The sequence below is a fragment of the Paramisgurnus dabryanus genome, chromosome 21 (genome assembly GCF_030506205.2).
Source record: "Paramisgurnus dabryanus chromosome 21, PD_genome_1.1, whole genome shotgun sequence".
Classification (NCBI taxonomy): domain Eukaryota; kingdom Metazoa; phylum Chordata; class Actinopteri; order Cypriniformes; family Cobitidae; genus Paramisgurnus; species Paramisgurnus dabryanus.
The window spans coordinates 9635838-9663609 of NC_133357.1; the positions used below are offsets into that span (position 1 = coordinate 9635838).

General features: G+C 37.1%; 2 protein-coding genes across 3 annotated transcripts; one reads left to right on the forward strand and one right to left on the reverse strand.

Annotated features, from left to right (window-relative positions):
• Positions 1 to 1025: 1025 nt before the first annotated feature.
• On the reverse strand, positions 1026 to 11312 carry slc39a5 (solute carrier family 39 member 5). Its single transcript, XM_065285424.2, has 11 exons — positions 11147 to 11312; positions 10596 to 10816; positions 10314 to 10464; positions 8496 to 8673; positions 8238 to 8407; positions 7437 to 7556; positions 7182 to 7230; positions 6960 to 7112; positions 6523 to 6603; positions 5399 to 5589; positions 1026 to 5166 (listed from the first exon to the last, which is right to left on the reverse strand). Exons 1-11 carry the CDS (start codon positions 11309 to 11311, stop codon positions 5017 to 5019), a joined length of 1629 nt encoding a protein of 542 aa, XP_065141496.1. The 5' UTR covers position 11312; the 3' UTR covers positions 1026 to 5016.
• A 1442-nt stretch (positions 11313 to 12754) lies between these two features.
• On the forward strand, positions 12755 to 27129 carry rnf41 (ring finger protein 41). Of its 2 annotated transcripts, none has more exons than XM_065285425.1 (7): positions 12755 to 12911; positions 17423 to 17523; positions 20101 to 20218; positions 22230 to 22501; positions 22720 to 22855; positions 22976 to 23079; positions 25046 to 27129. In XM_065285425.1, exons 3-7 carry the CDS (start codon positions 20129 to 20131, stop codon positions 25398 to 25400), a joined length of 957 nt encoding a protein of 318 aa, XP_065141497.1. In that variant the 5' UTR covers positions 12755 to 12911; positions 17423 to 17523; positions 20101 to 20128; the 3' UTR covers positions 25401 to 27129. The 2 variants fall into 2 exon arrangements, with proteins under 2 accessions (XP_065141497.1, XP_065141498.1); XM_065285426.1 differs by having other exon boundaries at positions 17423 to 17518.
• The last annotated feature ends 643 nt before the right edge of the window (positions 27130 to 27772 follow it).

The window sequence follows — 27772 nt, forward strand, 5'->3', positions numbered from 1 at the left end:
TTTTCATCACTTTTTGCGACGACTATGTGGGATTGTGCCTTTTGTTATCAAGTACATGCCACAGGGTATGGTCTTCCGTTTAACACCTTTAGTGAGCCTTAGGATTGAACAACTGTTGTACATCTCGAAAACGCGGTTGCGTTTTGAGCCGTCAAAACTCTCGATTTAATTTGTCAGCGCCACAGATAAATAATCTTTGTAAATTGAATTAAGTGATGCACCGATTTGGTCGGTTCTAGCTAGTGACCTGTTCGACCTTTATGGAGAAAAGAAACGTGTTTAGTTTTACAAAGTGTGAATTCTTTAGTGAACTAGATGTGTGCCGTGTTGTTTTTGTGTGTGGTAATGCATTGGAGATTAGTCGTAAATCCAGTGTCTCGTAGAATGTTGGCATGACTCCTTTTTGTCTATGTTGTATTGACGTCAAACGTATCCACCTGAAATGGACTGAAGTGCAATAACTTTTCTGTGCGCCATAGTATCCTTAACGGAGGAAAATGCCCTCCTGCGTTATTCATCTTTCGTTTTACCTATTTATTTTTTTTTTTAATTGTGCAAATTCGAACTCCTTCCTGCTTTGCCTACACAATTGGCACTTTCTTGTGGAATGTACAAAGGACTGTGATGGGTGTAAACTTTGTGCATACTGGAAAGATGGCATTTCCGTTGGTTGGTCGTGAGCTCAGAGAGTGCCGTTTTCCAGTCCCACTTAAAGTCAGTGTCTGCTTTTGTAGCACGTACAGTGTGATTTGTGCATGTGTGTGTGTGTGTGTGTGTGTGTGTGGAGGGGGGGTTAAATCTGTTCATTTACCTCTGATCGATCGTTTCGATACCAAAAGCAAAGCGCATTGCCTAGAATTGCAATTCTTTATCGGTGAATAAGGAATGTAATGTGATCATAAATGTTGTTATTAAACTGTGTTGATCATCATTTCCAGTGACTTAAGCAGGGTTTAATTCCCCCCCACACAATTTTTCAACTTTGGGCCATACGTTATGCGGTACCAAAGATGTTTTATTGTTGAAACCTTTTTTTTTTGCTTTGCAGATGCTTGAACATAAAATCAAGATCCCCAACATTCGTCATGTAATGCATTCAAAAAAATTAAAAAACTAAGCTTGTAATAAAACATTCCTTTTGAATGTCATTGTATAAAATAAAAGTTTTGTTTAATAGTTGGCAACCAAGACCGTAAGTCTTTTAGTAATCTTAGTCTAGACTAACTTATTTACTTTCAAGGTCCTTCATTTTGGCCTCAAGCAATCAATGATTTCATATTGAACCTGAAACACAGGTAGCACACAGAGTTAAAAATATATATATATCTAGTATTTCACAACATATAGGACCAATGTATGTCTCTGTAGAGATGGCCACTTGACTTCTTCATTCAAGAACAAGCAATACGAGTATCAAGAGACAATTGTACGTTTCTTACGATTTGTTGGCTCTGGTCGCTTCGGCCTAGCTATTTAATCTGTGGCACCTTAGGTTAACACCCTCTTGTAACTGAAACTAACATAAAAGATTTCAGTGCTGAGAGAGAGCCTTATTTCAGTCAAACTGAATGTGAATTGGATGTGTGCAGGATTTGGCCATTTTTCAGAGGACTGGCTTTATTCACGGACCTTTTCCGTCCCACGTTTAAATCCAGTTTTAGTAGGACCCACCGTCTATAAGACTTCAGATGTTTGCTGTTACACAAAAAGAAAGCAAAAATACTATGATGTGGCTTAGTTTCCATTGTTGTAAAACCAGAACCGAATGGCTTGGATAAATAAACAGGGTTGATATCACTGCTTCCAAACTTTACTCGACATGCCAAGTATTTGACTTGAAGACCAGTTACGCACTGGCTTAAAAAAAAAACGACCCTGAGATCCGACGGTTTACAGAAAAGCCACAAAACAATGCACTAAATGGTTACCTGTCCTGAAAATGCGATGTGATGCATGCATCGTTCGCCTATATCCAGGCTTTTAGTTTCGACAATGGAAACCTAGCGACGGATTGTGTAGTGCAGCGCCCAGTATGTTTGCCTGTCTCTGAATACGAGCGTTGTGTGCGAATGCAAAATAAACAGGCCGAGCCCTGTATACCTCATCGACATATCTGCAAATATGCTTATCCTGTCTTTAAGTTGAACTTGTAGGAGATACCATCACCAGCAAAAGCCTGGGACCATTGCAGGGTCTACATCACACCAATTCTGTATCAGTGAACGAGATCATGACCTGCTTGCGTAAAACACGTTAACACTCTGCTTCAAGCCTGAATCGTACCGTGGTGTTACCAAGAGTTAGAAACGCAAGGCATTTTAAGTAGCATTATTCCTACCTCTGTATTACAGCTTGATGCATCAGAATCTCCACCAGTTGTGTTTGAAAAATTGAAAAATATATGTATATGGAACAAATATTTAACATTATAACCAACAATCGGTAATATAAGACAACAGTTTGCGTGTTTGACTGTGTCTATCTCTGTGTAACATGCTATTTATAAGTGTAACACAACAGAGTACCACTGGAATGTGAAGCCAGACTGTATTATTGCTAATATTATTATATTTTTTTCTTTCCTTTTTTTTTTCTTTCAATTTTTTCCCCATTATATTTCAAATGATGTCACAAGTGTCTTGCCTCTATCGCTCTTGACTTTTTTTTTTTACAAAACAGGGAAAAATATCAGCCTATACTAACTGGCATTTACATTTGTATTCATTTTCCCCCATTTTTAATTTTTCTTTCACTTCTAAATGTTCACTGTGAGCGCTCTGAACTCAAGTTTACAGCTCTTGGTTGTGTGTACGTGTATCTGGTTGAGTTCAGTAGAGTGCGTGGCTGGTTGTGTGACTTTGGTACTGAAGCAACAACGCTAACAATTTTCTACTGGTGTCTGGGGTTTGAAAGGGGGTCGGTTGCTGAGTTATGCACATTTATTCTGTACTAAAACGGGAGTATATAGTCCCCTAGCCTTACGCCCTTCCAAAACACTATGCCGGTCACCGGCTAATCCGTGTTCGCTGTTAACCTCCCTGCCATTTTTGTACGTATCCAATAAGGAACCAGGGGCACGGGAAGATTCGATACGCTCTGCCCAAATCCGTCGAGGTGTTCGAGTGACCCGAGAAAGAGAACCCTCACCCTTTCAACCCCACAAAAGACCTCAAGCCATTCATTTCCTTATGTGACAATGCAATCCAGAAAGCACTTTGCCTTGTTAATTCATAGTATGAGCTTGTGAATGGTTACTTGTTACTAACAGATGTGAAACTCTGTACATGTATTTAAGTAAGGAAGAACATAGTCATTTTTAATTTAAGCGTATTAAAAATGAATTGGTCTCTCTGACTTTAAAGACAAAAAAAAATCCCATATGTTTTTGTTAGTCAGGTTTATGAACTGCTGCAGCCAGTAGGTCTCGTCGTTCAGTATCGTGGCTTAGAATTGGTAATGTTTAAATAAAATGCTATTGCTACATACAAGTTGTCGTTGTGTGTGTTTGTACCGTTTCCTTTAATGCTTAAAGTTTGGTAATAATGCATAATAAAGTTTTCTGTAATGTAAAAAATTTACATTTGCTGTTCATAACAAAGTATAAATGTTTGCATTATAAATTCTTATAACTTTTTTATTACAAGTTCCTAAGCAATTTTTAAATATTTATGGGACAAACTATGTCTAATGTCTAAAATCGTTATTTAGAACAGAAAGGTTATTTTTTACTTTTGTGCGTATAATGCAGTGGTTCTCAAATGTTTTCGGCATGGTGCCCCCCAAAGAAAATTATGACATAAAACTTCTAAAACATAAAATTTGATTTAAACAAAACATGAAATTAGACAATGTAGTGCTGTTGGGTGATTTTCACGAAATTCTGATTTAGAAGGTGTCCAGCGTCAGAATTTTAAAAAAGCCATTGAAGCCAATTTATTTTTCAACATATAAGATTAAAGTTTAAACTTGATATAACCATTATTTTTAGAGGATTTAAAAATATTTCCTATAGAATTATTTACATTTTTTAGATTATCATTATCAAAAATTATCATTACCGCAACATGATATTACATTAAATATATGCATTTGCAAACTCATGTTTTGGTAATGAGAACTAAAAAGTTGTCTAGGTACTATGACAAACAAAATTGTAACTTTTATCTGAAGAGAAAAAATAAGAACTGCTTACATGGTAGCCATCTTCAGTGTCACAGTCAATTATGTCCCTTCCAACTAATTTTTTTTTTTTTTGAAAATGTTAGTTCCCTAAGGGCTTAAACAATGCTTGAAAATTGTTGCGGAGAATGAGAAAATTTATATTCCTTATTATTGTCTTTCCATTTAAAAATGATCGCATGTTTCTTTACTGTAAATGTTTAAAGTATAACATGCACTGAAGCTTTTTACTTTTTTGATTTTTTAATTAAAAAATACTTCCATGTCAAAGAACCCAAATCCAGTCATGAACACGTTGCGGTAATCCAAATTTTTCCCTTAAATGTGGGGGAAAAAACAACAAAATTGGTTTGTATGATGTCATTTGAAATCATGTGCAAAATAGTACATGAAGTGATGTTTGTAACTGTATGCTTCTTATTTTGATAGCATTTACTTTTTATCAAAATGTTTCATGACACCTCATAAGTCTAATTAATTATACAGAATTTATGGTAATATAATGTATTATATAAAATGTCATAAAACTGTGACCACCTGGCATCATCTCACAGCCCCCAGTTTCAGAACCACTGGTATAATATACAGAAGTTCATAAGAAAATGTTTGAAAAAAATACACAAATCTTAAAGAAACTTAGCATACACATTTTTAACAGAATGTACAAAAATTTGACCAAAGTTTATGTATGTGCCCCATCATCCATTTAGTGCATTTCAGAGCATCAGTCAGTAGGTCAGATATAGGATGAGATACACAATACTGTGGTGTTCAGCCAAAACTCTCATGCTGGTGTGACATACTGTAAATGCAACTCCATTTGGTTGTCTTTAAGTCTCATAAATCTCCCAGGCTGACAGCAATGTGGTCCTCAAATAAGGCAATGCAAAGCATGATGGCACCCCCTATCAGCAGGCCCAGGCTCTGCAGGAAGAATCGCGTTAGAGGACTTTGAGATCCAGCATCACCATGAAGCATTTCAGGCATCTATAAAGAAAAAACAGACACTTTAAAAATTATAGCAGCTCTTGCCATAGTGACCATGTCGGTCAAGATCAAAAAGGTACCACAGTACCAAAAGAACTATGCACATAAATATGACTTCATCGTATGATCTGTCATAAAACTTCTCTTTGTGTCTGGTCTGGCATGACATGAAGGTAATAATTACAAACAGAATTGTTGTCCTTTGCAAGCAGGATTAGAAATTAGTTTTTACCATGTCTGCAAGCGCAACATATAGGAAGACCCCAGCCGTAATGGTGAGAATCCATGGAGAGTGCGCTGCATACTGGTTCCCCAGTGCTGTTCCTATTGACACACCAACAAATCCCAGCAGGGCAGAGATGACACTGAACACAGCCAGCCTGCGCACGGGCCAGCCGGCAGCCAGCAGCACTGCCAAATCCCCTGGAAAGGAGCAAAGAATGAGAAAGATTTTCAGGAGATTATACATAATGCAGCTGTTTTGCACTCTAATTACTTCTACAATATACCTATGATTAAATCACTCACAGAGGCCTATCAGCCAATCACTGTGGCCATAGTTAAAAATCTTGATGACATCATCTATAGCATCAAGGTCAACCCAAACTTTTTTCTTAGCTTAAAGGGACACACTATTTTTATGAAAATATGCTCATTTCCAGCTCCCCTAGAGTTTAACATTTGAGTTTTACCATTTTGGAATCCATTCAGCTGATCTCCGTGTCTGGCGGTACCTTTTTTTAGCATAGCTTAGCATAATTCATTGAAGATCATAGCATCGCGCTAAAAAATAACCAGAGAGTTTCGAGTAGTAGGCGTAGTGATATTACACACTGCCCAAAAATTGTCCCCTTGGTTCCTTTCAATAGCAGGGGACTTTTTAGGTGCTGCGTTATATCATTGTGCCTGCTGCAGCCATGTTAAGGCAGCAAAGTCCTTGATTATTACGCCAGAATGAAAGTATAGTTCCTAGCCATATCTGCCTAGAAAAACATTTATTTTTCGGCTGTCTTTGTACACAATGTAACTACAGAAGAGTCAAGTTTTAAATTTAAATGCTAATGGTCTAATCAGATTCAATGGATTATGCTAAGCTATGCTAAATGGTACCGCCAGACCCGGATATCACCTGAATAGATTACAAAATGGTAAAAATCAAATGTTTAACTCTAGGGGAGCTGGAAAATGAGCATATTTTCAAAAAAAAGTGGAGTGTCCCTTTAAGATTTCTATCAATTTCTTAGTAAAAGTTGCTCTCAACTTTTAGCTAAGAACTTTTACTGGATTTTTAGAGTCCTGATAAAATGATCAGATAAAATGTTTTGTGAATACGGGCCTTGTTGTATAAGGTTGTACCTAGTTCATGGGGTAACTCGTGGCAGAAAACAGCAATTGTGGTGCTGAGTCCACCAGTCAGGCTCTGAGAAAATGCAACACCTACATGAGAAAAAGGAGTTAATGCATTATGAGATTTGTTTAGTTTCGATACATTACAAAAGTAATTTGACATTTGTGAATTAAAGGAGTAGTAAGGCATTGGCTCTCGGTTTTGTCTTTTATACCAGTGGTTCATAACTGGTTTTGCTTAAGGTATCAGATTTTATCCTCAGCATGAAAACCAACATAAGAGAGATCTTTTAAGATTAGAAGATGCCAAGAGTAATGGAGTCATTGTCTCTTATGAGAGTACTGTTTTAAACATATTTGTCAGAATGACTGCTCATATAAACCTTTTTAATGAAAGAATACTTAGCGCACCTTCAATAAATGATTTGTTATATAAACCAACTTACCAATAGCTAGTCCATCAGTAAGGTTGTGTATCCCATCTCCCATGACCACCATCCATGCCATGCTTTTAATCCCTATCTGCCCTGACACGGGCCCCTCATGAGAATGCCCGTGCCCAGTCTCTAAACTCTCGTTCTGATTGGTTGATGTAGTACCTAGAACAGAGACCATATATGAAATGTGCATAATCACTAAGGTTTTTTCTCATGTGTTATTTTTCGTACCATTTAGTGCATCCAACTCTCTTCCAGATTCAGCATCAGGTTTTCTTTTCTAGAAGTTTAAAGAAGAGAAAATGACATATGATAACAATCAAATTATTTATGACCTTTTAATGAACTACACAGATTTATGTCTAGTTAAATACTCCAGACAACGAGATGTTGGTGAGGTAACTAAAGCCTATTGGCTTTAAAAAAAAATATGATGTCCCCCCCAAACACTGTGTCAATGGTAAATATATTAACAATAATGCTCACCTTGAAATGTTGCTTAAGCCTCAAAAGACTCTCAAACACAAAAAGAAGATAAAGTCCCCCCAGCACACTCAGACCCTTTAAAACAGCATCCTGAGGTTCATTGTGCTGACTGAAGATGGCCTGAAATCACAAAAACAAACTTTTATAACTCAGTATTACAGTAAAGATTGTAAAAAAGATGTCCTGTAGATATCAGATGTAAACAGTAATGTGTCTCAATTGACCACCTGTAGGCAGATCGACTAAAACGCATCTTTACTATCAGGTGTGAGCGGAGACCATTAGCATCGCACTCAAAAATTACCAAAGAGTTTCAATATTTTTCCTATTTAAAACGATTTCAAACGAAAAAAGTCCTTTCAATAGCTGGGGACTATTTTCGGGCACTTGTAATATCATTGCGCCTGCTGCAGCCATGTTACGGCAGCAAAGTCCTTGATTATTACGCCAGATGAGAGTATAGTTCCTAGCCATACCGGCATAGAAAATCACAACTTTTAAATTTCCTTCGGTCTTAGTACACGATGTAACTACAGAAGAGTCAAGTTTTAAATGGGAAAAATATTGAAAGTCTTTGGTCATTTTTAGCACGATGCTAATGGTCTTATCAGATTCAATGGACCATGCTAAGCTATGCTAAAAGTGGTACCGCCAGACCTGGATATTGGCTGAATGGATTCCAAAGCAGTAAAACTCAATTGTTTAACTCTAGGGGAGCTGGATTTTATTGTATTTTTTTAAAGTGGAGTGTCCCTTTAATGCATTTCAGAATAGAAAAGATATTGTGCATTTGTCACTTACATGGGGCAGAAGGTGGAGGAGGGCATCTCCACAGAGAGTACCCACTGCCATGCCAGCCATCGGGCAGAGGAACGTCTGCAGGCTGGAAGGGTGAATCAGAGGTGCCAATCCCAAGGCGAACAAGGAGGGCAGACTGATCACAAAAAGTGCCAGGGAAGCCCATCCTAGTGCTGAGATACGATGACCTTGTTTAACCCCAGCAACCCAAATAAACTCATTCTTCTAATACCACACATATCAAACGGTTTATCCACACACCTCTGAGGAAACCTTGACTGGTTCTGTTGTCCTGTCCATTGACCTCGGTGTGTCGCAGGCAAACCCCGCTGTCAATCTGGTAGAGGAGAGCAGGGCAGATGAAGGTAAAGTGGGCAGGAGTGATATGGGCTGCTTGACCAAGCCCAAAGTTCCACAGGAGCTGGGTCACATTCAGACACTGTGATAGGAAACAAGAAACCGAAAGGAAAGATATGAGATTTTATTACACGGCTCGTTTGGAATGCTTGATTTTGATTGGCCAGTCATGACATTTGCATGTTTTTTATTCTCAGATAACAACCGCTCTAAACTAACAACACACGGTAACCCGGATGCCACATTTTTTATGACAGGTACAGTTTAATGTTACACAATATTTAATTGATTTAACCAAATAGTGTGTTTGTGCACACTTATAAACAGGTTTTCCTCGCGGAAGGTTTGCATTAGTTAAAAATGAGCTCATAAAATATATCAAATCAATATTTAATGTTCCTAACCTTACTTATGAGGTAAATAGCCATGTATTAAGCTGGTTATGCACAGTGTTATCGTGAAATAAGCCCCTTTAGTGTGATACAAGACCTTATTTCTGCGATAACAACTATACATGCCTATACATTATCCCTTACATAAACATTAGGATTATATTTAAAAAAAATTAAAGCATATTATAATGTTAAAGTTTAACTGAGCACACAACCTTTGAGGTCAACAATAAAAGATATAGTAAAACTTTTCTTTTTTTTTAAGATTTAAAAAATGCATAAAATATCTATTTGTGATTCATTTTTAAATTTGCTGCATTCAAAAAAGTGTCACTTTTTGGTATAAAATATGGACAAAACCAACTGCTGTGTTTAGTTAAAGGGGACAGAGAATGAAAAACAATTTTTACCTTGTCTTTGTTGAATAATGGTAGTCTACCCGCATTCACGAACATACAAAAAGTGCTAGACATGCTAAACATCTGAGTCTCATAAAAATTCCTCTTTTAGAAATGTCAGAAAACGGCCCAATCTGAAAAACTGATGCTTATGACATCACAGGCATCTCACTGCCCCCCCCCCACTTTAAAATGATTGGCTACATTTTTTGAGTGGCAGCAAAGTCAGCCAATCAGTAATGAGATTGCAAGTTAAGCCAGTAGGGGGAGCCAAATAGGTGCAAAACCACTTGTTTAAAATCCCCCAACCTAATAGAGCTATCTGAGAGAGGTTTTTAGGAAGCTTCTAAGGCATTACAGACCAAAAAAAAAAATTGTCTACATGTCACATCATAGAACAAGGATAAATACCCCGTTCAATCATTCTATGTCACCTTTAAATATGCTGGGGCGTTTCTACCCATTGCTGGGTCAAATATAGACATTTTCTGATCAGTTTTAAACAATGGTTGGCATATTTTACCTAACCATGGGTTGAAAGCAGCATTTTTTAGGTAGTTTTATTTTAAGGCGTACTCACATTGTATGGTACGCATAGTTATTCAACTTATCATTCATTTTATATAAAATGCGTAAGTATGCCCTTATCAGCAATGTTTTCCCTACAGTACACAACCCTATCAGAATACATCTGTGATCCATTTTAGGTAGCACCTATTATTTAATTTCTTTTATCTTGGTTCTTTATCTCCTTTTATGTGATGACCTATTTCCAAAATACTCTGTAAAACCTCACACAGGACTGAAATTGAATTGAGACCCAAAGATAGCATCAGACCTTTGGCCATGTGATAGTAAAGAGGACTCATTTGTGCACTTTGTCCATTAGGAACACTTCAGGAAATAAAGGATTTTAAGAAGAGTTTACTCACATTCCCATGAAAGTGTTTCTCTGTTGGGTGCTTTGATGGCAACGAGATAGTTTTTTCAGGTCTCTGTCTCAGGCCGGGGTATGGGAAATAGTCAGATTTCGAGTGATGCCATTCTCCAGAAGATCCACTAACCTCCGATTCAATGTGAGGACTGAAAGTTTTTAAGGATTAGTCCATTGAATATCTACAACAGCATGCCAGTGTATAGACAATAGCAGTGTCCATTAAGTAAAATAACACTGAATTAAATCCCATATGCAAGTATGAATTTACACTTCCTACCTTTCTCTGTATGGTGGTGTGTTTGTAGGTTCATGATGATGTTGGTCTTCGTGTAAGTGGGAATGGGATAAAGCTGGAGAAGAATGCTTCACTCCACTATGTTGTATCTCCAACACACTGACCTCTCCCAAACCCAAACTGCCCAGTAGCTTCTGCAGACCCTCATAGGTCAGAGTCCCATTTTCTCCATAATGCAGGAATAGGCGTTGCAAGTAGTAGCCCTTGAGTATAAGAAATTTGAGAGAGGTTCATATCTAAATTCATATTTAAACCACAGACATGATATTCTGGTTAAACGTGGTTCTTTTTATGATAGTGCATTATGATCATAAACTCTTCAACACAGGTAGTCAAACTACAGCTTTAACCAACTGAGTGATTGCATCAGAGTTACTGTATTTTTGCACTCACTGTCTCCAGTCCTTCTCCCCCTTCATTTCTTTGTGTTTTTTAAAAAAAAATCCCTTTTCGAATGTCAAAGAATGAGGTAGACATACATTATCTTGCATAGGAAAAAATAAATAATTAAAGGTGAGCAATAAATCAATCACCTGTTCTTCAAAAGCTTCCTCTAGGTGTTCCTGGGCAGATTTGGCTTGTGCACTCTGGTTCAACATCTTGGGTTTGTGGATCTGGTCATTATTGGCACGATTTCCCAATATGATGGGTGCCATTATTACAAAACTGATACAGTAAAGCACGAGTTTGAACCACATTTTCGTCCTTGGGAAAATTGTAATAAATATCATTATTTAATAATGAATCTTGGTAAGCAATATATAAATATAATAATTTAACAAGCTTTTCTGAACTAAATGGGTGACTATATAACAATTACAGTTCAAACATAAGCATGTGAGTTAAAAATATTATGTGCCAATGACATGTTTTCATAATCTCTTAGCAGTAATCCAATTAAAGGTAAACCATTTGTAAACTATATGCTTAAAAAACATTTACAGAAAACGTACTGCACTTAGCAGTGGCTGGACAGTCTATTACTTTGGTAGCTCTATGCAATCCCAATACTATCAGTTTGAAAGAAAATAAATTAAACATTAACATTTAGATTGGGCCTATAGTTCACTGCATAACAATCAAGCTTTCAAAATGCAAAAAACACCTCTTTACCTGACTCTATGTCCACTCTCTGCAGTCTCTTTAACTGGTTACATGTTTTGCACAATCCGCTCTTCTAGTATCTAGTGTGAAGTCAGGAGATTCATCATAATGTTTTAGTGAAGCTGAGGTTAATGTTTCATCAGCATGCAGCTTTGTATAAGCTTATCAGAGATCACACGGCGGGAAGGCATTGATCATCTTGCTTTGCCTAATGACTGAAGTGAACTCAACACCTTCTCACCACCCCCAAACTGTCAGGTATTTACAAGGTTGCTTATTGATGAAGCCTATAGGCATATTTCTAGACCGAATCTACTTAGATTTACATTTATGCATTTGGCAGATGCATTAATTCAAAGTGACTTACATACAGTAGCCTTCAAGTAACACATTTGAACAAAAACATGCAAATCCTAAAAAAATGTATAACTTGAAAGTTTTTCTGCAATGCAAAAGGTAATTTGATTACCAAGGAACACACTGTATGGATTGAATACAGTACAAGTCACTTTGGATCAAAGCGTCTGCCAAATGCATACATTTAAATGTATTGTAAATATGAGCCTGTGCAGATGTAAATAGATGAGCCTTAAAGGGACTTTTTCCATCTTAAAATTCTATAATTGGGCCCCAATGCTTGTAGCAACTTAAAAAATGTGAAAAAGAACAACCCAGTACATTAGTTTCGGTAAACCATTCTGTGCAACATGTGAAAAAAATGGTCATTGAAAACGTGGCTCCCCTTGTGATGTCAGAAAGGGATAATACCGCCCCTTATTCTGCACACTTGTTCAAACACGGCACTGCCATTTAGTGCAGAGATCAGCTCATGTGCATTTTAAAAGACATACCCAAAACTACACATTTTTCCTCACACCTACAGTGGCAATTTTAACATGCTATAATAAATTATCTATATGGTATTTTAAACCATAACTTCATCACATACGTACTCCATACGGACACCAAAGACATCTATCTATCATATTTCTCTTGAGAAGTGTGCATGCTTTTGAAGTATGTGATTTAATTACCCACCGCCGCTCGCACGCGCACGCACGATCCTGTAGGCGCAGACTAGTAGAGACAGACTTCATCCGCTTGGCTCATAAGGAAAAGCAACAAGCTCTCTCATATATCCTTCAAATCCAGGAGTCTGGTCAGATTTTAAAGGAGTACTGCTATCGGGAACAGGTATTGTAATAATGTTTCTACGCTTTTATTAATATCCACTGCTTAAATAACCGGGTAGCAGCACAGACTGAACGATGGACGAGCGCTATGGCATGAATCTTAAAGTCAACACGGCGTTATTTGACCTCAACAGTATTTAGATGTCATTTAGAGGGATTTTACTTATTGCTTAAATCTGTATTGTGGCATTATTAAACTCTCTGTGGTTTAATGTTTAGACGTTACAATAAAGCTGAACTAAGCGCGTCAGCTAACGTTAGCCAGAATGAATGCTAGTTAGCCATGCTAGCTGCTAAACATCCGCGTAGACTCTTTAAATGTTGTCTGTGTGTCGTTTAACAGCAAATAAGGACAGTTTGAACACTTTTCAACAATTGTTATATTGAAACAACCCGAGTAAGTTAAACATTTAAATGACGTGTGGTTGTGATAAGTGTATGTAGTTTTTTTTTAATCGAGATGGCTAATGCTAATCGCATCGTTCACTTCCACATTCACAGCAGAAATCATGTCCTTCAGGTTGTTGGCGAATGTAAAATGTATGTTTTACCAAATCAGATGTGAATATGTTTCGTGGTCGGACTATGTGATGGGTTTACAGCTGTGCTATATGTTTGTTTAAATGATTAGTCCAGTTAACTCATGTTAGCAGAACTTGACACTGAAATATCTGCAGTTAATCTGTCCATCTAACTTCATATTCATAACTATTTTCCCAGTTTAGATGGGACTACTGTTTTTGATCATTTGCATTGCGTTCTTTAATAGATTTTAGTGTAAATGCACACGTCAGTCAGTTCAGTATTAACCCCTTAATTCCCTCTTTATTGCTTTCTGTTTGTAAAGAAACAGCAGGCCTGCCTGCTTACAGTCATATGTTAGATAAAAACAGATATTCAGCAAAAAGGTAAACCCACCATTTTGAAGTTGCACAACAGCAGATAAAATGAAGGATATGAAACTAGGTATGGCTTTAAAATATTGTTTATGTTCAACCCATGAGGACAGTATACCTGAGGACGATATCTTATACACTTCAGTTCAAGATCTGTCTTCGTTTGAAATATGACACACATCAACCAAGCTTGTGCTTTTTTTTGATTAAACAAAACATGTTTGTTTCCATTCTTGACCAGGATGCTACTTGGACTTTGCATTCCAAAATCACATGCTCCTGTTCATCGTGGAGGTGCTTTGCTTCTCCAGTGCTTACTTAAATAGAAAAGGCTAAGGATTGTTGAAGGTGAACCGTTACTAAAATGGGGGTTGAGGGGAGAACATTTCACCCACGCTCTCCTCCTATGTCTGCTTAGACGAGCTAAAATTAGGTCACCACCAGCCTACTGGGACACAACAGTACCCCTCCCAGCACTGTTATGAATCGGAAAAGATGCAAAAAGATGCTGTGACTACACGACGCAGCCTGCTTGCTTTTGCATATGTGCCAGTATTTGGCACTCCTAAAAGAACTGATCTGCATACTAACTAAATCTTCATGAGTTTTATGACTTGTCTTGGGTTCTGTGAGGAAATTTAGTGCTGTGAGATTAAAGTGCTTTTAGCAATGTTACATAAAACGCATCGAATCTCTGCTGATCTGTTCTGCTTCATTAAGGGTAGAAACTATCTACTTAAACTTTTTTGTGGTTGACCCATATAGGGTTTTTTTCATGGCCGATATTGACAAAGCAATGTATGTAGCCAATTGTCCGATATGGTGGATATAACTAATAATTATAACTGATAATTGTTATTACAGTAAATGAGAGAAAATTGTTGAAACTGAATTGAAACATTTGTTCGGCATAATATTTATAAATATACGAATATTATTTACAATATACTAGGGATGCACCGATAGGATTTTTTTGGGCCGATACCGATACCGATTTAAACAGACAACTTTTTGGCCGATACCGATGCCGATACCGATATTAAATACTTGTATACAATACTATACAGCTGGTCTATTAGCTAGTTTATTTCTGCATCAAATTATTTTTACTGAACATGGATTTGATCTAATTAACATTCAACTGACCAACATAATAAGAGAGACACAAATTAAGCTTAAACAAATATAATAAGACAGCATGACAACCTTCAAAGGTGGTTTTTGCTATTCAGCATTTATTTTATTAACAACATAAACTCGTTTTTTTTTACATATAATGGATTTCTTTATGCAGTTAATTAATAGGCCAATACCGATTGTTTTTCTCATGCTATTGCCGATATGCCGATGGTTTCAAATTCATCAAAAATCGGCCGATAAATATCGGCGGCCGATACATCGGTGCATCACTACAATATACATGTACTGCGCATCTGACACCTCACAGTAATGTTTGAATAAGAGGCTGTTTATTCCTGGTACTAAGATGCGTTTTGGAGAATCAGATCATAAGTGGATGACACTAAAGACAGATGTAAACAAGGTGTGAAACGTTTTCAGCTTGTCCACTTTCGACCACATTCAAAGGTAGTCGAAAACACATTTGACTGGATTGCTTTTGTAGTGTAGACGCGCATGTGGTCGAATGTGTTCAAGCTGTCTCATAAGACCACCTACTCTCCATCTATTGATCTAATGTAATGTACTGAGCACAATATTTTTACATCAGACCGGACTTCTGGTGTGAACACACAGTGCTATCTTTAGGCTTTCATTGATATAACTAAAGCACCTGCTCTCTACCTCTTTTATTTTTGTTTTATTTTGCGAGAATTTGAAAGTTGCGCGATAGTTTTGGATGATATGCCCTTATTGGGAGATCGTCCAATCGTCAGCCTGTGAGATCGGCGATTAAGGGGGCAACGCAATAATTTCCGCTAGTGATAATATCGGGCCGATATTTGCGAGTTTTATGTGTATCGGCATGGGCCGATACGTGGCTGCCGTGTTCGCCGAATTTTTCTGGCATTATTTACAGACAGAGTGCTGGAAGCCGCAAGCGATTGCAGGTCATGTGACTAAAAACAACCAACCTTTCCATGACAACATCGAAAGATGGTTCCATAGCACCCTCAACTGTTTTTACTATTTGTTAAATATAGTTTTCTTAAGTTCAATAAATGTTAATTTGTTAAAATTGAGACTTGTAACATTTGGCATCATCATTGTGTCATTTTTATGATGTAAATTGAGTGAGCAAAAGCAGTATCGGCTCCAAATATCGGCTCAAGAAAATCGGCAGCCTGTATCGGTCATCGTCTTAGGTTGATGAAACAAAAATCGGCATTGGCACTGAAAAATCCATATCGGTCGATCCCTAGTTTAAGCATTTATTTATTTGTTCATTTTTTAATCATTTATGACAAGGCACTTGATTGGTGGACAAAAAAGAAGTTGATACAAAACTTTATGCAGCATGTTTACTAGCAACACAAGCAGCAGACTCTTACCTAATATTAGTTGGGTAATTTTAAACTCGTCTTTTCTCCCACTTGTTTTTAAACGAAGCAGAGGGACTCGCCCAGATACACTTCCTCCTTAATCAGGACAGAAGCAGTCGAAAGTGGACAAAATATACAGATTAAAATACGAGGTCTAAACGTAAATGTGTCTCTCTTATCCAGAAAATAACGCCACTTTACAAATTAAATGGTGTTTGTACATTTTACTGTCTGTTAGACTTCGCTTTACATCCGAGTGTTTTTTTATTATGAACATCAAATTTATAGAACTGATAGATTTATATTAGCCAACTGAGAAGATTTATTGCATGATGACAATAACTAAAAAATGTCAAACATCGGTCCGATCTATCGGCCACTGCATTTTAGCGGTTGGTCCCTCATATATTTGATGTATTATTTATTGTTATATATTATTTTATTTTCATTTAAGTCCATAAGTTACTGTCTTGCAATAAAATTTTACAGAGCTTGTGCACATCTTTCTGATGGCTTCTTTTGTCAGGTTGTATATGCAATTAAAAATATGTATTGGAACTTGATGGTTGGTATCATAAAAAAACAAATCTAGTGTCAGTTCATCGCATTATGTATTTTAAAAATTATTTTAAAACTGAAATTATCAGCTCAAAATGTTTGAAACGCATCCTGGTATTGTAATTTCTTTTCTCCCCATTGATATCACGCAAATATGTCTACCGCAGTATAAAAGGTCTAGCAAATATCTGCTGGTTGACATTTTTTACTGTTATGGTATAAATGTTATACTGTACAGCGTGCATGTGTCTTTGTATTATTGTTTATTTTTCTGTGTGTCAGCTTTATAAATGATCTGGCTTCTTAATGGTATAGTGATTCAGCGACTATGGTTTTGGATTGCTACTAAAAAGAAAGTGGCTGATTAATACAGAGGGCCTCTTAAAATAGATGATAAACTAATTGACAGTAAGCTTGCCACCGATTCAGCTGAAGCTTCCAGGAAGTCTGTAGGTCATTAGTTGAAATTGTTTCAAACACTCTTCATTAATTTCCTCCAAATAAACAGTGCTGTATTGATTGAATCATAATGGATGCATCTCTTTTGTCTTTCTTAGGGGGGATGGTCGGTCCTGAATCATAAGGAGAATCGGCCGGTCTACCTGACACATGAGGAAGACTCATTGTACAGGAGTCATGAGGGCCGTGCTTTGGTAAGGTATGTATCACCTGACATAATAGCAGATAAATGTTATTTTTTGTCTTTAAATTTAGTCAACAGATATAACATTCATGTGATGGTTATGTGCAACTACTACTACTTAAATATCCTAATATAACTAATGCCGAGATCCGATGGCACGATTTTAGCCCTGATATTGACTCGCCGGCGCAATCGCAGACAAATGCCCAAAATCACAGGCAAATCGCTTCGAGTAACAATCACACAGTGTGAATGGTCAAAGACGTGATCTGAGAGAATCTCCACCGAATCACCGACACCCATGAGATATCTGGCATGCTAGATATCTGAACCTGTCGGTTTCCTCCTTCATGATCTTTATTTCTTTTTATTCTTTCTGCTGCAAATGAGCGCACATGCAATTTGTATGGTAAGCTTCTTGCGAGCTACCATTTTTTATAATAATCCTGGTCTCACGTGAAAACTCCGATCTTGCACGTGTGACCTTGCGTTTTTCCTCGTGTCACTTCTCGCATGCGTTTGGTTGTGAGGCGTAGTTTGCGGACCGGGACAAAGTTGTCCAGCGATTCTTCCTATGGTAAAGTCATGCAGTGTGAAAGCACCTGTCGCCAATCCATCATGTAGTCTGTAAACAGCAGCGACTGAACGCTACCCCACACGCAGTGTGAAAAGATCTGAAATGCAGAACTTTGTGAATGATAGAACCGTAACATCTTTCTGAGATTAATGATGAAGTTTCATAATAGAGGGTGACATTTCCGCCCTCAGTATTAATAGTATTGCTCTTAAAAGCCTAATGCAGTCCCTAGGTCTCGTGAAATGCTCTACAATTATGCCGTGCTTTCAAGTGCTCCATCACGTTCAGAACGGACCCACATTTCTTTAAAAAAAAACATCTGTAAAGCAGGGTTATTATCGTAAACGAAAACTATCACGAAAACTGAAACTATTAGTGAAAAAACATTTTCGTTAACTGAAATAAAATAAAAACGAAGGTTTCTAAAAAAAAACTAAAACTAAACTATAACTATAATGTGGACCTGTAAAACTAACTAAAACTAACTAAAATTTAGGAAAACAAAACTTGCGTTTTCGTTTTTTAAATGTTATTGGATCAGCAGTTTAACACGGAGTCACCCATATTACCGGATCATAAGCAAATGAGCAGACGTTGCTGAATCATTAATGACCAATAGGTGGCAGTCTATTAGAACTCCTGACCTGCACAGCAGCGTCACGTGATGTGTATGACGCTGTCAGGGCACTGGATCCCTGCCCCCGAGCCAACAGTTCGGTTCAGAAAACATCATCTTGTTGCTAACGGCTAGTTTAGTAAGACAATTTGTTTCTGCTGGCAAACCATTACAATAACTGAAGAAGGCTTAATTATCTCTACACGGAAGCATTAAAACGTTAAATATGGCTGAAAACGCTAACACCAACCACTTGCTTGGCAGTGTTAGCTGACGCTTTTTGGTTGCTATGATACAGAATGTCCGCTTAACTAATCTGAAACTATTATATGCCTTTGCGGATAATCAACAAATAATATTATATATTAATATTTAGTCAACAAATAAGCATTTTATGTTAGTACAGCGATCTCTTCTGGTACAGAAATGGACACTCATAGGCAGAACATTAAACTTTGCATTGATTTTCAGTTGTTGTGCACAGACATAAGTTTGTACAAGTAAGATGTGCTGAAATAAATTTACTGTGCTGAAATAAACATATGCTGGGTTGTTTCAATGCAATGCTGGTTGTTTTAACCCATGTTTGGGTTAACAACAACCCAGCATATGATTATTTATAACCAAACATGTATATTTATACATGTATATTATATTTACCCAAATAACACAACAGAATTTAGAGTGTTGGTTGGTGTGGTATTTGTCCCGGCCTTTTGATTGATAGTACTAAATAAACAAAACTTTTTTTAAATCCTCTTATTCTCATCGTATTTTCAACATTTCCAGATTTGGCAAGGTGTATGTACACAACCATGATATTATGCTAAAGACTAAAACTATACTAAAACTAAATAAAAACTAAAAGTAATGATTTTTGAAAAATAGAAACGAAATCAAAACTATTTATGCACCACTAAAAATAACTAAAACTAAACTGAAATAAAATAACACATTACAAAACGAAATAAAAATAAAAACTAATATTTTTTTTTAAACTATAATAACCCTGCTGTAAAGTCATACCAGCGTACACACAGAAAAACATACAGACATTGTGAATTTTACACTTTAGAAATCTGTGCAGACCCATTGTCTCCCTAAAGATCAAAAAAGGTCATCTTTGTACAAGAGATGTGATCATGTTACATCTGTACTGTACAAGGACATTATGAACCTCCGTGTTCAGCTCAAAATGCCATGATGTTCTATAAACCTCTTATCTGTTGCTGTAAATGTATTGGTTTTTGAAGTTCATGCAAGATGTTTTTTTTATAGTTCCCTCATTTTCACACTTGTCAGATTCTGTTTCTTCAATACAAAAGCTTTTGTCGAAAATTTTCTGCGTTTTTTGTGTCTTTATTATTGAGTTTTGTTTGCTCGCTCTTTCTCATAACAGACATACAAAAGGGCTCTGGTAATGTGCCATGGGGTACGACGTCACCAGGTTCCAAGGAGAGGTGGACGAGGATCTCTTATGTCCCATCTGCAGCGGTGTGTTGGAGGAGCCAGTACAGGTCAATATTTTTTTTTTAAGCAACAGAGGGTTAACCTTAAAGGGTACCACACTATAAAGACTATAATGTATTGTGTGCATCAATACCTTGCAATTCTGTCTTAAATCTGTCGTTAGATGCACATTAAAAGTGTGTGATTCTTGTCCACAAAACCAGTCATAAGCAGCTAAGAGTTTGGTTCCAAAACGCAATAAATCCACTTTGACTAATTCAGTAAATATGTGTTTTATATACCAAGAAAGTGAGAAGATGAAAACCACTTTTTTCTGTCACAAACTTTCACATAGCATCTTTAGGTTATAATAACATTAAAAATTCAAGTCCATAATTTGATTTTCAAAGATTTATTATTCAAAATGCTATAAATCTATTGAATCAATATATAAATGTGCATTCATCTTTGCCATGTTATATTCATTTAGTTAACTAGTGGTATTCACTGATTAAAAAAAAAAACATTAATGGCATTAATCAAACACTTACTTTGTCATATTAAGAACACTGTCATTGCTGCTGTTATACTTGGGACGTCGTTGCTGAACTTTCTTGACAGCGATCAGTTGTAAAATGATTTGGTCTGGCTCGACTTTTGTTGACTTCGCATAAAATAATAAAACGTTTTTTATAAGATCCTCTGGGGTCAATGTGTTAGCATGACAAAAACAAGCAACAGCCAGGATTTTTCCTTCACCCGAGTGCCTCTCAAGTAAATTTTTCGATTTTGATGGCTTACGTTTCTTCCCCGCCACAGAAAACCACCACAGGTTTATCAATGCCATCAAAAGTATTGTTGTTTTTGTTTGTTTCCTCACGAAGTACAAAGTAGATGAGGAAAACTAGGATTTTGTGTTTATTCAAAGCGCTGCCGTTGTTGTTTACAATGCGTGGAATGGTGCATTGTGATTTATTGAGCAGATTTATTAGCGAAGGAGGACTGCCGAAATCACGTTTTGGGATAAAAGGGGGAAAAGATGATACAATAACATGGCGGATATCGGATTTTGCGTAAAATTAAGAATTTACCTTTTAATACTGACCAGATACAATACTGATTTTGGCGGTAACATTTTTTTTAAAATGGCGTTTATCATGTTTTGGAACCAAACTCTTCATTTTTAGCAATAGCCCAAAATACATTGTATATTTCAAAATGATACATTTTTCTTTTATGCCAAAAATCATTACGATATTATGCATCGAGAGTTAAGTAAAATATATGTTATGAATTTGCTATCGTAAATATATCAACACTTTTAGTTGATGCAGTGCTAAGGACTTCATGTGGACAAATTGTTGCACCCTCAGATTTTCACATAGTTATATCTCAGCCAGATATTGTCCTATACCATTAAACTAGCTTTCAGATGATTCAGATTTAAAAAACATTAACATTATGGCTGGTTTTGTGGTCTAGGGTTACACATTCCTTACTTTAAAAAAAACATGTAATACACATTTAAACCTACAGGGGACGCCATTACTCCCCTGATGATGTATGTTGGTTCCAGTCATAGTTGCTGTAATACAAAATGATATTAATACAGAAAACACTACTGAGGTTTAATAAAATACTTTGTATGCAAAGGTTATTAATGGTTGATTATATATTTTTTTATGGATTTTAATCTTAACTGTGCTATTCCTTAACTGATTCAGTTACAGACCACTATACAAAAAATCTTTATTGGATTGTAGGTTAAAAATCAATGCAGTTTTACGAAAGATGAACCTATGAATTGTTCCCCAGGGAACACATGTAGTTAATAAGAAGGTATGCCCTGTCAGTCCTTTTGGATCAACATGTCTGCTCAATTGTAAATATATAAATGGCTTACTTACAGTAGTCTATGGACATTTAATTGGGGTAATAAAAAAGGATTTAAACATTGAAAAGTCAATGGTGTAAGAGACCTCACCAACCTTAATATTCAGAACGTTCACTTTCAAAGTCAGCAAGCCAAGTAGCTTCAGAGTTCAGGTTACATCCTGATCAATCTGTGTCTCCTGTCAGGCCCCGCACTGTGAGCATGCCTTCTGCAACGCCTGCATTACACAGTGGTTCGCACAGCAGCAGATTTGTCCAGTGGACCGCACCGTGGTGACTCTCGCCCACCTACGACCCGTTCCCCGCATCATGCGTAACATGCTTTCCAAACTGCAGATGTCCTGTGACAACGCTGGCTTCGGCTGCACGGCGACCCTGCGTCTCGACCAACTGCAGTCACACCTCAAGGACTGCGAGCATAACCCCAAACGACCAGTCACGTGCGAGGAAGGCTGTGGGTGAGTGCCTGAGGATGGGTCATGTATCTATTAATGCACACGAATGGCTTGGAGGACAGGATTGTTGACATAAATTCACTGTGATCTTTAAAGCAATAGCAAATGGTTTTTAGACATAAAAGTTTTTTTTACATATAAAAGTCACCTCTTAGAAACTGGACTAACATGCCTTTAAGCTTTGTTTATTGATTTAACACATCTGCTTTTCTCTCCTACAGGCTAGAAATGCCCAAAGATGAGATGCCCAACCACAACTGTATCAAGCACCTGCGCAGTGTGGTGCAGCAACAGCAGACAAAGATCGCAGACCTGGAGAAGACTGCAGCTGAACACAAGCACCAACTCGCCGAGCAGGTAAGACATGCATATTTTATCCTTTATCACGAAGTAGTTTATATGCGTAGGGAGGTGTGATGATGTCATGGTGAATTAACAGTAACCCCTATGATTCACGTGTACGATTTCACTTTTCAGAAACGTGACATCCAGCTCCTTAAAGCGTACATGCGAGCGATACGCAGCGCTAATCCTAACCTGCAGAACCTGGAGGAGACCATAGAGTACAATGAGATCTTGGAGTGAGTATTTTTCTGCAATGTCTTCAGTGAAATTAAAATGTATCCTATTTAGTTTCTTAAAATGATAGTGCAGCAAAAAATGAAAATCACCCCATCCGAGATACATCATCTGTCAGGTGAACACAATTTGAGTTCTTTTAGAAACTGTCCTGGCTCTTCCAAGCTTTAATAATAGTAATGGTAGAAAACGGGGTCCACGACTTTAAAAAAGAAGTGCATCCATCCTTTACAGAAGTAATCCACATGGCTCTAGGTCAGGGTTCCCACAAGTCCTTGAAATCCTTTGTTTTTGAATCTGGGGAAAAATTCAAGGCCCTGGGAAGTTTTGAAAATATACATAGTAGATACAGGTCATTGAAAGTGCTTGAATCTATTTTATGCAAGAAGATTTCTAGAAAAAAATCCATATTATTCCCTGTGTAGTGTAGGATAATATCATAAAAATTTGAGACTTTTTAAGCACACGTGCTAAACTGTTTGCTTTAAATGCTTATATCTTCTGTATGTGAATGTTGATTTATACCAAAATTCTTTTTTTCATAGTTGTGTCTGACACATGAAAACGTCTCTGGTTACTTATGTAACTGTTGTTCCTTGAAAAGGGAACGAGACGCTGCATCTCTCTTGCCACACTTCCTGCGTCTTTGTAACACCGTCTTTGGCAATATATCAGATAGCGATATACTTCCTGGCTCCTGCGTCACCCTGTCTTTGTCGTTAAGCCTCACCATTGGTTGAATTTGATATACACATTCAGACGCACTTACCCTTGGAGGCGTCCCCAAAGTGTCACCACAGTGACCCAAAGCGAGTTTCCTCGAAAGAGAACTGTAACAATGTATCTTAAAAGGTAACATGATGTAACCTTGCTCTCACTTGAAATGTGTCCCCACATTTAGTCTTTGAATTTGAGGGTATTGGACCTGGAAAAACCTTAATCCTTGGTCCTTTTTTTATGATTGCCGATGTTTTGGTCTCTCCTCTGTGTCTCCGCTTTCTTAACTACACCACTACAAAGTGTACGCTACGTCCTTCACTGAAACTCTCATTGCGCTAATGGAAGCTAGTTATGATGGTTTATAAATATGGACCTTTTTCTTTAAAAATATTGCATCGATTACTCTCAGAAGGCTTTGGTTAACCCGCTGGAGCCATGTGGATTACTTTTGTGAAGGATGGATGCACTTTTTTGGGCTTGAAAGTCATGGACCCTGTTTTAAACTATTATAAAGCTAGGTAGAGCCAGGACATTTTCTAAAATAACTCAAATTGTAAAAGATGATGGATATATGCATCTTGGATGGCTTGATGATGAGTAAATCATGGGGTAATTTAAATTTTTCGCAAAACTATCGCTTTAATACACATCCATAAATCACTTAAATACAGTTATTGTGCATATAGTGCATTTTATTGAAGGAAAAATTGTCTGTGTAATCTTTCATCTGCATGTTCCAGGACAAGTAAATGATCCGATTCTATGCAAATTCAGGTTTCAGTTTTGCTACGCAATGCAGGCTTCTCATGATCCAGTATGTGGTGTTTAAAATAAAGTAGTATTTTACTTTATTTGTTTGTTTGTTTATCGGTTCGCTCAGTCATATAACATACTAAAATGAGTTATAAATGCAGGCATTCATCAGACACTTTAATCCAAAGATACTTACAGTACAACAGGGAGAAAAACAATAAAGCGTTTTATCCTTGGGCAATAATATGAGAAGTGCCTTAAAAGGCAATGCTTGAAGAAAGAAGAAGAGTTTGCTTTTTCTTCTGTTTACTTAATATAAAAGCCTTACTACAGCTGTTTGTATTCAGAGGTGGATAAGATAGCGGGTATATTATTGACATGCCATCTACTTTGTGTTTACTGTGTAAATAACAAAATACTGAGTAAGCCATAATGCCCATAATCGCAACAATCAGATGACTGTCAAACTAACCACATTCTTTTTGCCATCAATAGGTGGGTAAACTCCCTCCAGCCTGCTAGAGTTACCCGCTGGGGTGGAATGATCTCCACGCCCGACGCCGTCCTTCAGGCAGTCATTAAACGTTCACTCATAGACAGCGGATGCCCGTTGTCGATCGTCAATGACCTCATCGAAAATGCCCACGAGCGTAACTGGCCCCAAGGCTTGGCCACGCTGGAGACGCGGCAGATGAACCGTCGATATTACGAAAACTACGTGGCAAAGCGCATTCCGGGTAAGCAGGCCGTGGTGGTCATGGCCTGCGAGAACCAACACATGGGTGAAGATATGATTCTGGAGCCAGGATTGGTTATGATCTTCGCTCACGGTGTGGAAGAAATCTTATAGATAAAAGAAATTCTTGACTCATCCCACTGAAATTCAATATCAAGACTTACATGGCTGTCGATACCTCACGTTTTAAAGGACGCTTTGACACCAAAATAAAAAATGAGGTCTCTGCTATTTTAAACGATCTAAAGAAATGGACCTTCAGCATTCCCATTCTCTTTGCCTTAAAAGGACATTTTCAAAAAATGAACACCCCAACTTGAAACATTATCAGGGATGATGGAACACTAATGTTTTAACATTAACAAAATGATTCAAATATCTAATTTCCCCTTTAAAGTTTATTTCCCTATCAGTGAATTAAGAATATAAATGTCGCTCAGAGCTTTCAACAATGTAACAGATCAGTTAAAATTCTTGTAAATACAGATGATAAAGAAATATAGACAAATATATCTGTTCTTGTTATAATAGAGTAGTGGACATTTTTGATGTCTTCATCTCAGTTTACTATTTAGAGTAGTTTGTTAGCAACCATGGATCTTTCAATGTTGTTTTATTTTTTAAGAGAGCTATGATTAAAGGATGCTAGATGAAACTCTGCTCTGCGTCTGCGATGCGTCAGCCCGAGTCGAGTTTTGTGAAGATGTTTATTCTTGAGAGGATACAGTGAAGGATCTGTAGTACGTTCCCAGCGTATTTTCAGTTTTGTACAACCACTTAATAGTTATTTTGTCACAAACAATGCTCAAACTTTTCATCCACAATTTGGATTTTTTTTAACTCTTCAATAGTTTTGAAATTTTACTGAAAATTATAAATGCCTACAAATAGCTCGTTTAGACTGACCCACCTACAGCTTACGTGAAAATCATTTTGATGACACGACTTGTCACATCTGGACCTGTTTACTGTGGTTTTACATCTGAACAGTTTTTACAGCTCTGTACTTATCGAACACAAACAGATGGGATGGATGTATGTTTGTTTACAATGTGCAATCTGGAAAAGTGGTTTGAGAATTTATTTTGCATATTTTTATGTTGTACATAGTTTAAAAGTTGTATCAGTTTGAATAGTGTTGTCTTTGCAACCAAAGTGTTCTGTTGTGTCATGTGCACATGTGCTTGCTTTTCTGTTTTTTGAACATACCGAATATGTAAATTCATCTATTTAAAAAAAAAAAAAAACTAATGATCTTTGCAGCTGTCATATCATCTTCAGAAGTGTTACATAAACCTGAATGCAAATCATGTTAAACATGTGCAGAAAACTTTAAAGGACCCAGAATGTTTTAACACTGCAATATTCATCCAGGTCTGTGTGAAGTATGGGTCTAAATGTCGAAACTTTTGCCTTATCGCACTTCACAGACTTTTGCATGATCGATGTATAATCCGTCACGTATTCTCACCGTAATGTTGGAGAGATGATGTGTTTTACTCTTGTCCTGTACACACATCTGCTTGCGTTTAAACTTCTGCTTGTGGTGGAAAAGGGGAAGGTGTGCGCTGCTTCACAAAGCGTGCGCTGGTGGCATCTGGATTTAAAGCTACATGCTATTCGTGACACTGGGTGTTTGGTTGAATATGACGTCATCTCCTCATTGAACACGCGAGACTCTCCAGACCCTCAGGATTTATCATCTCACATCAGGGATGAAACTCAAAGAGCTCATGTTTCCTGTACATGGATGTGGCTTTTCTGTTTGTTTATATTATTCTATGCTTTCGTGCTGTGGTTAACTGACCGAATATGAATAAATATCATTGATTTTGCAATATGAGATCATCGTCTTTGTGTCGTTGTTTACATGCCGACAGGAAATTCTTGTTGGTTGTGTTGTTGATGTCAGAATAGGGTTAATAAAATAGGGTTTGTCCACATTTGGAAGACAATAAAAGGAACCAGATAACATGGAAAATGTTCACAATTAAAAATCTAAATTAAGCCTGTATGGACTGTGCAGTCCTATAAAAACAAAGTACTGTGAAAACAACATGGTAAAGGCATCAAATGACAATACCGTGGTAATGAATAATTACCACATGCCATAATATTTACATGTTCCTGAAATAGTATTCATTAGAATTACAATGAAACACAGCGGTGGTTTCTCTGTTTAGTTTCGTTAGCAAACATTTTTACGCATACATGTGGCAGTAATCTGTCTGTTGTTGGTATTTTCTTTGACCAGCTCATAGTCACTGATGCAGCAGGTCATTTTAATCCGGCCCATTATTGTACCGGTGCAGAATAGAATGTCCCCATACCCATTACCAGTTTAGCTTAGCTCTAACCAGAAACCACACACTATCTGCAGTATCTCTCTACCCAGTAATCAAATTATTGTTTTCTATAATGCAATGACTCCAACACTATGATTCAGATTTCATTCTGATGAAAACATCCTAAGTGCTCGCAAAAAG

Coding starts and splice junctions, on each gene's coding strand:
- slc39a5 (XM_065285424.2), bottom strand. CDS start 11,311: ATGTGGTTCAAACTCGTGCTTTACTGTATCAGTTTTGTAATAATGGCA. Junction 10,465..10,595: donor ACACCACCATACAGAGAAAG/GTAGGAAGTGTA, acceptor AAAAACTTTCAG/TCCTCACATTGAATCGGAGG. Junction 5,590..6,522: donor CGAGTTACCCCATGAACTAG/GTACAACCTTAT, acceptor GCTCCTTTCCAG/GGGATTTGGCAGTGCTGCTG.
- rnf41 (XM_065285425.1), top strand. CDS start 20,129: ATGGGGTACGACGTCACCAGGTTCCAAGGAGAGGTGGACGAGGATCTC. Junction 22,502..22,719: donor ACGTGCGAGGAAGGCTGTGG/GTGAGTGCCTGA, acceptor TCTCTCCTACAG/GCTAGAAATGCCCAAAGATG. Junction 23,080..25,045: donor GAGTACAATGAGATCTTGGA/GTGAGTATTTTT, acceptor TGCCATCAATAG/GTGGGTAAACTCCCTCCAGC.